The sequence below is a fragment of the Populus euphratica genome, unplaced genomic scaffold (genome assembly GCF_000495115.2).
Source record: "Populus euphratica unplaced genomic scaffold, PopEup_1.0 scaffold14.1, whole genome shotgun sequence".
Taxonomy (NCBI): domain Eukaryota; kingdom Viridiplantae; phylum Streptophyta; class Magnoliopsida; order Malpighiales; family Salicaceae; genus Populus; species Populus euphratica.
Window position 1 is genome coordinate 250415 of NW_011499876.1, and position 11993 is coordinate 262407.

General features: G+C 35.7%; 2 protein-coding genes across 2 annotated transcripts; one reads left to right on the top strand and one right to left on the bottom strand.

Moving 5' to 3' along the window:
• The first annotated feature begins 233 nt into the window (after positions 1-233).
• Positions 234-7439, top strand: LOC105128361 (uncharacterized). The gene is made up of 11 exons (XM_011029978.1): positions 234-557; positions 963-1087; positions 2133-2577; positions 2700-2815; positions 2950-3733; positions 4075-4533; positions 4942-5130; positions 5201-5428; positions 5863-6202; positions 6361-6550; positions 6761-7439. Exons 1-11 carry the CDS (start codon positions 348-350, stop codon positions 7224-7226), a joined length of 3552 nt encoding a protein of 1183 aa, XP_011028280.1. The 5' UTR covers positions 234-347; the 3' UTR covers positions 7227-7439.
• A 527-nt stretch (positions 7440-7966) lies between these two features.
• LOC105128362 (pentatricopeptide repeat-containing protein At2g22410, mitochondrial-like) lies at positions 7967-10071 on the bottom strand. The gene has a single exon (XM_011029979.1). The coding sequence runs from the start codon at positions 10013-10015 to the stop codon at positions 8006-8008; it is 2010 nt and encodes a 669-aa protein (XP_011028281.1). The 5' UTR covers positions 10016-10071; the 3' UTR covers positions 7967-8005.
• Between the last annotated feature and the right edge of the window lie 1922 nt (positions 10072-11993).

Consider the following 11993-nt stretch of genomic DNA (forward strand, 5'->3'; position numbering starts at 1 on the left):
ATGGAAAAAAGAAAAAAACGACAAAAGAGAGCCGTTGAGGTAGATGACGTGGCAGGAAAAAGCCGAGGAGGTGATGAAGATAAGTAGAAGTAGAGGATGAGTAAAGAGAAACTCACGTAAACATAAACACACAGGCGGACACGCTTTCCATTTCTTCTTTCTCTCCAAAAAAAAAATAAAAAATAAAAATCAAGTAAGAATTGACGCAGCTTTTTTCCTTTGATTTTTCTTGTAAATATAAATAAATAGATAAATAAAACCAGAAATCCATCAAGAAATAAAGAAAGAAAAAGAGTTAGAATTTGCATCACTTGGTGCTTCTGTTGCTGTTTCTTTCATTTTAAATTATGGATACCGGAGTAGAATCGTCGCCGGAAACGGGGGTGGTGGTTGGTGGAATTGCGCTTGATTTTCCTGTCAGTGATACGGTACCGTTTTCGTCTCCGAGGAGAATACCGAGAAAGCTTCAAAAAAGACTCTTAGAAGCCAAGGCTCCAACAACTAGTAGTGTTGAAGAAATCGAAGCTAAACTCCGACACGCTCATCTCCGTAGACAGGTTCCTTTATTTTTTTTTTTATTTTTTTCACTTAATTATTTTCTTATTCTTTTATTCAATTTTAGCCTTTTATTTTCATGATCAAAGAGAGCAACGTTTGAACTTTCGTCTAAATTCATGCTCATAATTATTCTTTTTTTCTCTTTTGATTGATTGTCATAATTATTACCTGTTCTTTTTTTTTTAATTTCCGATTTTTTTCTCTTGAAGAAGCGATTTTCTGTTGATTATATTATTTTTTTCTCTATAAAGTCTTATTTTGTGAATGTGATGATTTTATAAGCCATCTGTGTTATTTTAGTGTGAAAAAAGTTTTTCCTTTTCTTGTTTTGCTCACCCAACTCCATGTTAGAACCATTTTTAATTGATATACTACCATTATTTTGGCGATTTGTTTGAGAGCAGCAATTCTATGAGAAGTTGTCAAGCAAGGCTAGACCAAAGCCAAGAAGCCCCTCACAGTATTCATCTCATGAAGACGACCTTGCGCAACGCCTTGAAGCAAAGCTTCACGCTGCGGAGCAAAAAAGGTCGTGTCCTTGTTAGTTTTGAGTTATGCCATAGTTTTTAATGGATTCTTTACTTGTTATCTTTGACGTTAAAGGTTGGTGGTGTGGATTGTTATCCATGTGATCATTAAGCATCTACATGAATTATCATTGTTGTTCGAGGCTTGCTCATATTGTGTTGATTCATCACTTACTTCAGTGATGGGTCATGATGCTGCTTGCTTAGTGATGATTCATGATTTGTTTTTCTTTTCCTACCTTTTATTGACATTATTGTGAATTTCTTCTTTGTCTCTCTTCTCTATCTACGTTGCCCCTTAAGGTTTTAACCTGAGTTCTCATTCCTAGGATTTCTATGTGTCTTTTACTCTCATAATCCATGGATACTAGCTGACAACAATTGTTCATTCACCGCATATTTTTTTACAGTTTTTTCACTTATCCTTATTGCATGTCACCTATCATCAAATGGTATTTCATTTACGAAACAAATGCTGACCCGTGCTATCCTTTTTCTTGACGGCATCCAAAATAATTTTGCCTGAAAATGCCAACTCTAAAAACAGATTACATTTTTTATTCTCTTCCATCTGCACCGCAGACTTATTCTTTTTGGCTTATTGCTCTGCATATTTTCTTTTTCTTTTTGCATTCTAATTTGGTTTCCCTATAGTCAATACAATATGTTAGATTTGCCCATTAAAACAAAATTGGAAGAACATTCCCTTCAAACCACTTTATTTTATAAATTTATAATTATTAGTCAAGCTGCATGTTTGTGCTTTGTCAAAGAACCATTTCATCCAAAAACTTTAGCTGTTTGGTGAGGTATTAGCAATAATTTTATATTACTCTCTAACACACCCTCTCAAGTGAAAGTCATTTAGGCTTGAAACTTGAATAGGTCTACACAACCTTATACTTAAATTTTTTTAAAATAAAATAGAGGTGGTGAAATTTAAACTCATGACTATTTGATTAACAAGGTTCTAATACCATATCAAAAAACCTTTCACTTGAATAGTTTTATATTACTCTTTAACAGGCTCACATTCTGATATTACAGGCTCAGCATTCTGGCAAATGCTCAGATGCGCCTGGCTAGGTTGCATGAGTTGCGGCAGGCAGCTAAAACTGGGGTGGAGAAGCGTTTTGAGAGAGAAAGGGAGAGGCTTGGAACAAAAGTGGAGTTACGGGTTCAGCAGGCTGAAGCAAATAGAATGCTTATGCTCAAGGCTTACAGGCAAAGAAGGGCCACATTGAAGGAGAGAACATCCCAATCATTATTGCGAAGAAGGGCTCGGGAAAGTAAGTACAAGGAGCGTGTACGTGCAGCAATTAACCAAAAGCGTGCAGCTGCTGAAATGAAGCGTATGGGATTGTTGGAAGCAGAAAAGAAGAGGGCATGTGCTAGGTTGTTGCAAGTTCAGCGAGTAGCTAGGTCTGTCTCTCACCAACGTGAGATTGAGAGGAGGAGAATGAGGGAAAAGCTGGAAGATCGACTGCAAAGGGTAAAGATATTGTCTGAACTCTGAAATTAATAATGAATATCTTCTTATATTCAATTGTAAGCTGGTTGCCTTTGTTTTGCTGCTCATTTCCTTGGCTTTTCGTTGAGTTTTATGATAATCAGGCAAAGAGACAGAGAGCAGAATTTTTGAGGCAAAGAGGACTTCAGCATAGTTCAGTTCGGGTAAACTGGAATAAGACGCACCAGCAGGCTGATCTCCTTTCTAGAAAATTAGCAAGGTATATTACCGACACTTGCTATCTTGTGAAGTTTTGGTGAATCTGTCAAACATCTAACCCTGTACAAAAACATCTGGCTTGTGCTTTAGTATAAATTTCACCTGAATAATGTATACTTGCTCACATTCTCTTAGGTGCTGGAGGCAGTTCCTTGGGTCAAGGAGAACTACCATAGACCTGGCAAAAGACTATGATGCCTTGAAAATCAATGAGAACTGTGTGAAGTCAATGCCATTTGAGCAGCTTGCTCGTCTGATTCAATTGACTGGTACTCTTCAGACTGTAGAACGTTTGCTTGATCGTCTTGAGAGCCGCTTTAGAGTCTCAATGGCTGTTGCTGCCATGGATCATCCTTCCAGCTTGGACAACATTGATCACCTTCTCAAAAGAGTTGCCACCCCTAAGAAAAGGACCACACCCAGGTCTTATACAAGGAGTAGAGAGGCCAAAAAAGTAGGTGCCTCTGGGGACTCTGCCAGACGTCCTGCTAAAATGTCTAGGTATCCAGTGAGAATGGTTCTTTGTGCCTACATGATTTTAGGTCATCCAGATGCTGTTTTCAGTGGTCAAGGGGAGCGTGAGATTGCTCTGGCCAAGTCTGCTGGATCTTTCATCCGAGAGTTTGAGCTGTTGATAAGGATTATACTGGATGGGCCCATGCACAGTTCTGATGAGGAGTTTGAATCCATTTCACAGAAACGTTGCACTTTCAGGTCTCAGCTTGCAGCTTTTGATAAAGAATGGTGCTCCTACTTGAATTGCTTTGTTGTGTGGAAGGTTAAGGATGCACAGTCATTGGAGGAGGACTTGGTGAGAGCTGCTTGCCAGCTTGAGCTCTCTATGATCCAGAAATGCAAGCTCACCCCAGGAGGGAGTAGTGATATTCTTACTCATGATATGAAAGCCATTCAGAATCAGGTCTTATCTTTATCCACTAAAATAGTAGCTGATGTACATGACATGAACAAATGTTGTCACATTAAAATGGTTTTGAAGTAAAAAAAACAAAAAGAAACCTTTTTCTTTCTTTCATAGTGATGTGAAAGTATTGAATAATTGCTGCCCTTTCAACTCTTGGCATGTACCGTTAATTGCCTTTACCTTTGTTATTGAAAGGGGATGTTCGAGTAATTGAACAAATGATCATCTGAATTTAGATTGATTTTTGTTGAGCCTTTTGATAAGGTATTCATGCAGAATGTTCCTTCCCATATTGGTATTTTCATTAAGATGATTGTCTTTTAATTGTTTCAATACAGGTTGCAGAAGACCAAAAACTTTTAAGGGAAAAGGTACAACACCTGAGTGGAGATGCTGGTATCAGGCGAATGGAAATTGCACTATCTGAAACACGATCAAAGTATTTTCAAGCCAAGGAAAATGGAAGTCCAGTAGGGTCACCACTAATGCATCTTCCATCTCCTAGCATGCCCCTATATGCTCCTTCTGTTGCTAACACTGCTAATAGAAATAATGTGAGTGATGGTATTCAGAGGCCAAGCCATGTAGTTCGCTCCTTATTCAGAGAAGATACCTCCTCAGCTAAAGAATTTGGTTCCTCTGCAAGTAGCAGCTGTTGCTTAGATGGTCCATCAGGTTCTGCTGTTGGAAAATCATTAACAGAGAATGAATTGATCGTAAATGAATTTCTCCATGAGAAACGCCATGGTTTTGTTGAGAGATTCAATATTTCTGACAAAGATGAAAGTAGTATCAAGGTTTGTGCATTAAGACAACTGTGATCATTAACCAATAATCAATCCGTTGGAAGATAGTGAAATTGGCATAATAATATCTCCATTAGTTTCATTACTTCTTTTTTATTTTATTATTTTGTTTGGAGTTGCATGCTTTGCCCAGGGAATAATGGTTGCTCCTCCTATAAAGCTCCTGTGATATTAATATGCTGCTTTGTGGAATCTTGTTGAAAAATGATTTTGCTATCATTTATTAAGTCTAAGCCTCTAAAGTTTATTCATACTTCAACATTTATCACAACTCTGTGTAGATTTCACAGGAAACTCTTATCAATAATCAAAACTTGTTTTAAGTATCCACCAAGCTGGTGATTAGTTGAGATTTAGAATTTAGATGCTAATTTTCCCCGCTAACCTTATTGCTTTCAGGCAAAGGTGAGAGAGACAATGGAGGCAGCTTTCTGGGATAGTGTCATGGAATCAATGAAACAAGATGAGCCCAAATATGATCGGGTCGTTCAACTTGTGGGGGAGGTGAGGGATGGAATTCAGGAGCTGGCTCCAGAGAGCTGGAAACAAGAGATTGTTGAAGCTATTGATCTAGATCTTCTCTCTCAGGTGGGGATCTTTTCCTACTACTAGGGTGTTATATCTGTTGTAATACTAATTTCCCTTCTCTTATTATTAGGTTCTAAAGTCAGGTAACCTGGACATTGGTTACTGTGGAAAGATTCTAGAGTTTGCATTAGTTACGTTGCAGAAACTCTCCTCTCCAGCCCAGGAGGATGTAATGAAGGCCCTGCATAAGAAATTGTTGAAAGAGTTGGCTGAGACTTGTCAGACCCAAGATGAATCGAAGCATCCACATATTGCTGCAATGATCAAGGGTCTACGCTTTGTGCTGGAGCAGATTCAGGTTTGCATATTCATTCATGCCTCTTTTTGTTTTGTTGTTCTTGCTCTAGGCTTATGTATTGCTCTTCTGGGTCAACTTTGCTGGAACTTATTTCTGGTCATTTCAGACAGAATGAAAAATGTCTTATATTTGCTTCAATATACATGATCATTCATGTTTTCTGGGAAAACACTGCTAGAAATTTCTCCTATTTAGCATGTATTTTTGTGGATCATATCTGCTGTAATGTCCATATAACAGAATATGAGCACCTCTCCGCAGCCAATCTCTGTATTATATGTGATCAACTGCTTGAAAATCAACTGCTTGACATTCATAGCCTTTTCTTTTCATGTTCGCTGTTTTCTAGTTGTGTTGGCTACATTATATTTTCTTGCTGAGCCTAATATGCGTTTGAGAGTTACAGTTATCTGAATGATCTACATATTTGACAGGCTCTCAAGCAAGAGATTAGTAAAGTACGAATAAGGATGATGGAGCCTTTGTTAACAGGTCCTGCTGGTTTGGATTACCTTAGAAAAGCCTTTGCCAAGCATTATGGGTCTGATTCAGATGCCTGTATCTCTCTACCGCTGACAATGCAGTGGCTTTCATCTGTTAAGAATAGTGAAGATCAAGAGTGGGAAGAGCACAAGAATTCTCTCTTTTCTTTGAAGAGCGATGACAGTTCATCACAGGTTTCTGTACCTCTCACTACCCTTAGAACCGGTGGAAGCTTTCTGGCCAAAACAAATGGCAGTGCAATGGGTTCTACTTCTGTACCTTCAGAGACAGGTATGCCAGCTACTTGGTAAAAATTGTAAATTTATACACAATATCTAGTTCTTTGCGAAGTTGACAAGAAAGTTTGTTATGACATGAGTAGTTTGCTTGAAAATGTATGGTAATTACATTTCTTCCAACATCCTCATTTTTTTTCATGTTTCAATCAGATAACCAACAACCAGAACCAGAATGCACTGGTGAAAGAATTGATTTGTTGGTGAGGCTTGGATTGTTGAAGATTGTGAGTGGGGTTTCTGGTCTGACAAAAGAAACTTTGCCTGAAACTTTTATGCTAAACCTGTCTCGGTTGAGGTCTGTGCAGGCTGAAATTCAGAAAATGATAGTAATTTCTACCAGGTAAGTGATCCACAGGCCTCCTTTGAGATGCTACTTCAAAATTTTCCAACAACACTGCCTTTTTGAGACCGGATGGATTGATTGGAAAGATGCTCACTCATTGTTTTCTATTTCCATTTTTTTGGGGCTGCATTTTGTGTAGAGCTTTCTCTTGTATCTTTATTTGATGTAAGAGGGTTACTAACTGATCTGAAACTTAATGATATGCAGCATTCTTGTTTACCAGCAAACCCTCCTGACAGAGCGAGCGGTAAACAGCAATGCAGGCATGGAAAGCATTCTATTAGAGCGCAGTAATAAATTGTCAGAAGTCCTAGACCGTGTTGATGATGTAGGTATTGAAGAAATAGTCGAAGTAGTGAGCGGGTTCTCGCAAGATGATGAGAAGCATAAGCCAAGAAAGTTGGTCATGGCTAGGATGTTAGCAAAGAGCTTGCAGGCCGGGGATCCTGTTTTTGAAATAGTTTCCCGCGCTGTTTATCTGGCTCTAAGGGGAATTGTGCTTGGGGGCAGTGGACCCTGGGGAAGAAAATTGTCACAGGCGGCACTCCGGTCAATTGGAGCTGTCATGCTGGCAGAAAGAGTGGTGGCAACTGCTGAAGTATTAGTGGTGGCAGCTACCGTATCAATCGGCGTTCACAGGCCATGGTATATAACTCTGACCGATAACATGTGATGTATTCGTGCTGTGTAAGAGAGGTGAATAAATAATTCATGCACGCCTGTACAGGGAACCGTGTGTAAGGAAAGCTTGTGATTAATTGCAGTTGTAGAAGGGATAACGTGGGGGTGTGATATGAGAATTCTTCTCGTGTAATGGAACAAGAAGACGCTGTAAATATTATTATTTAAGATAACATCAAAGCTTCTGCTTGTTTATTTATTTATTTTGAAATAAAGTTTCATATATATATATATATATATCCTTAAGGGAATTTATTTGGTATGAATGCATTGAAGAACTAGTCAATATATATAAGAAAAAAGATTATAATTTTTTTTATTAGGTTATATTGAATTGTAAATAATGTAAAGCTAATGTTACTGTTTTTGGGACTAAAAGTTGGTAAAGCGCTTAATAAAACTTTTGAATTGAGGAATATTTTGGAAAAGATAATTTAGGATTATTAAATAATGATGTAATTACTCGTATGCATCTTCTAGGAGTCAAGATAATTTAGGATTATTAAATAATGATAGCAATTACAGTAGGAAAAACACTGTATTTTTTAATAATTATTAATTTTAAGAGATCTAATGGTGAACGGCCGTTATGTTTTAAGAGATACACGGATATATCTCATCTATTAATTATTTTATATCTTTATTTTTTATTTTAGGGCAATTAACATTAACATGCCTTAATAATCAAATAATCTAAATTATAAATTACGGACCTTTATACAAAACTAATTCGATGAAAAAATAGAAAAAATCAATTTAATAAATTCCAAGTTATTTTTCAAAACAGTCCTCTAGTTTAGACATTGCAAATAATTGATCTAATGCGTTATAAATGCCTCCAGATTGCGGGTGTGATTCATCACCAGCCAAAAACTCGTGAAACTGGCCCTCAACTTCTATCATGCTACGCCCAGGGATCTTCTTCACCCTTCTCTCCCTCATCATTCTTCTAGCCATTTTGGCATCACCCCATCTTCTCCCAGCAGCACAAATATTAGCTAGCAGAACATAGATACCGCTGTCTTCAGGGTCCAGCTCCAAGAGCCTAGGAGCAGCAATCTTAGCTACTTCAACATTCCCATGCATCCTACAAGCATGGACTAGGGCACCCCAAGCAGCTGCACTTGGCTCCATTGGCATCTTGGTTATTAACTCGTATGCATCTTCTAGGAGCCCAACTCGACCGAGTAAATCGATCATACAAGCATAGTGTTCATTCTTGGGTTCTATACCATACTTTCGTTTCATGTTTTGAAAATACTCTCGACCTTCGGCAACTAAGCCACCATGACTGCAAGCTGACAGGACACCCACCAATGTAATATCATCTGGCTTAAACCCTCCACTTATCATTCGCTCAAAAACACTCAGAGCTTGCTTAGCGTGCCCATGAGAAGCATAAGCAGTAATCATGGAATTCCAAGAGACCAAGTTTCTCTCTGGCATGTCATTAAAAACTTTTGCAGCTTCATGTATGACTCCGCATTTAGCATACATGTCTATGAGCGCATTTGCTAAGATCACACTAGTTTCGTTGTATCTCATTCTGACGTAGTTTCGATGGATCCACTGACCAACATCAAGGCAACCCAATTGACCGCAAACAGGGAGCACACAAGCTAATGTATTCTCCATTGGAGCAAATGCCGCCTCCAACATGTTATGAAACAATTCTAAAGCTTCCTTCGGTTGGTTATTTTGAGAATACCCAGCAATCATGGCATTCCAAGAAACCACATTCCTCTCAGGCATCTCATTAAACAATGTTCTCGCCATCTCTAGCTCACCGTTTTTAGCATACCCGTTAACCATACTTGTCCATGAGAACACATCTCTAACCCCCATGGTATCAAAAATCTCTCTGGCAGAATCCAAGCAGCCACATTTCACATACATATCCAACATTGCATTCATCAGATTTAAGCTACGAGTCACATTCCTTGTTTTTACATATTCGTGAAAAGTCTTCCCCGATATCAAATCCCCCTTCTGGGAGCAAGATGAAAGAACTGCAATCATAGTAACCTCATTTGGCTCAACACCACCATACATTAACATGGAGTCAAAAAGTTTCAAGGCCTCTTCACACCATTTATGCTTAGAATACCCATCAATCATAGAAGTCCAAGACACAACATCTCTTTCAGAGATTTCATCAAACACTAGACGTGCTAAACCCAAACAACCACGCAAACCATAAAAATGAACCAACCCGTTTTGAACCAACAAAGTATAAACAAAACCCATCTTCCAAACAACACAATGAACTGATTTTCCTTCTAAAACTCCCAAAGACTGCTCGCACGCCTTGAGCGCGAAAACAAAACTCCTACAGTCCATTTCAACACCTTTCTGAACCATTTGGCAGAAAAACAAGAAGCCAGTTTGGTCCATTTTGGCTTTAGAGTAGCCTCTAATCATGGTATTCCAAATATAAGTATTGGGGTTTTGTAACTGGGAAAACAGGAGATGGGCATGGTTTATATCTCCAGAGTCAGAGAGAGCGCAAAAGGCTAAGACACGACTAACTGGGAAAGTGTGGGTAATAAGGGCGGTTTTTGTCATGTGAGCTTGGATTTGCTTCAATTGAAGCATTGAAGCGCATGATTCCATTGCTAAGAGAATTGGGTGAGTGATTATGGTGTTGGTTGGTGAGTTCCATTTTGTTGGTTTTGTTGTCGTGGTCGATGAGAATTGCTTTAGAGACTGAAGTGCGACAGAAGAGATTAAAGTGGCGGTGGCGGTGGCTACGCTTCTTGAAGAAGACAATAATTGGTTCATATGAATGGACTTTCTGTTCTTTGCCTGAAATGTGAACTTTTAAAGTTTGAAGGCTGATTTTGATTCTAATATTTAATTACAGTAGAGAAAACTTATTTGCTTTTTATCCTTTTTCTTATTTTTTATTTTTTAATAATAATAATGATAATAATGTAACAATTATTATTATTATTATTATATCTACTTGAGTCCCTGATTTTTTTCATATTTAAATAACTAATGTTAATTAATAATGAATGGCTTACAATTTTTTAGAAACAATGGAAAAAACTGCATATTAGTGTCTAAATTTTTAATTTTTTTAATGTCTCTAAATTTCTATTATTCTATTATTTGAATATCTTAAATTTAGTATTTTCTATTTGAACAATTTTTATTTTTTATTTTGTTGGATATTTACATGTATGCTATCTCGTATAAGAATTTGTAAGAAAACAAGAATTAAAATTAAAAACAAAATCGGCAGAGAAAAAGAAAAGGTAATAATTATTTGTCTAAGCTTACCTAATCTTTTGTTACAACGCATCTTGGTTTAAGCTTCTTCACTTATAGCTTTCAACTTCTCTTTTAAAATAGTATTATTAACATTTTATGTGTTTCAAATTACGAAAAATTCTACTTTTGAGTGTGTATTTTGTGTTTTAAAAATACATCACTTAATGACTATTCATTTTTTATTTTATTTGTTGTTGGTATTTTTTTTTTAATTGTACCAGAGTATTCTTGAACATTTTCTGGAACAGGAGACTAATCCTTTTTTAAAGCACTGTCAGGTATCTTAAAGTGGATTCCTTTACCATCATGAGCCTAGGAGACTAATCTCCTATTATTAAAGTTATGGGCTTGATTTAATTTAATTTGGTAGGATAATTAAGATAATTTGAATTTAATTTGAATTTATTTGGAAATGTGATTATAGTTAATTTTTTAAAGTGATTTTTATTTAGAAATATATTAAAATAATATTTTTTTATTTTAAAAAAATTATTTTGATATTAGTATATTAAAATAATTTAAAAATATAAAAAAAATAATTTAAAATAAATAAATAAATTTAAATTTGATTACAATTGGTATTGACAATTCTTAGATTTGATTAGCAGTTCTCGGTTTAGAAGACTAATAATACTAACGAGATTTATTGGTATTGTCATTAATATAAAATGTATAAATGAAAAATATGTTTGAGTAATTGTTTTTAGGATACAAAAAGATGAATGTTATAAATGAGTTTATCAACCTTGATATGATAAATTAGAATGAAAGACAAAATAGAATGATAAGTAAAATCATGTCGTGACATGTACGATGTCAAGTGATGGGTATGGATCTTTGATTGAGAGAGTTTTGGATATATTGAGATTAATCATAAAAATATAAGTAATGGAGTTCAAGAGTCACCATCTATTATTATGATTACTAGAAAATTTAATGATCTGCAGAGTGCCCAAAATAATTATGTAAAATGAATATTCCAAAAATTAAAAAAATAGATTGATTTTTATGATATTTTTGAATTTTTGGCCAAATTCTAATAGATAATCATAAATTTGTTATGATATCCATCAACTTTTTTTTTTTGTGTGTTTTTCAAAGTATGATGAAAATGCAATTTTTTTAATAAAATATGCATGAAAGTTTTTAGAATTTAACCATATTCACACAAATAAAAAAATATTTTTGTATTTTTTTCAAATAATTTTTTTTAATTTATAAAAAAAGTAAATATTTTTAATACCATATCAATATTTTACCATGTAAATTTACAAATCAAATACCAAATGAAATTGGTAAAAAAACTCGCAAGAAACTAAAAATAATTTTAAAATAATCTTGAAATTCTTTAGAATTTTGGAAATCACATACGGTTTGTTTGGCAAAATAAAGAAAAAAACTAAGACAAGAAATCTTAAACGAAGTATATGCACAACTCCAATGAGATCAGATCACACAAAAGAAAATTCATAACTAAGAAAGA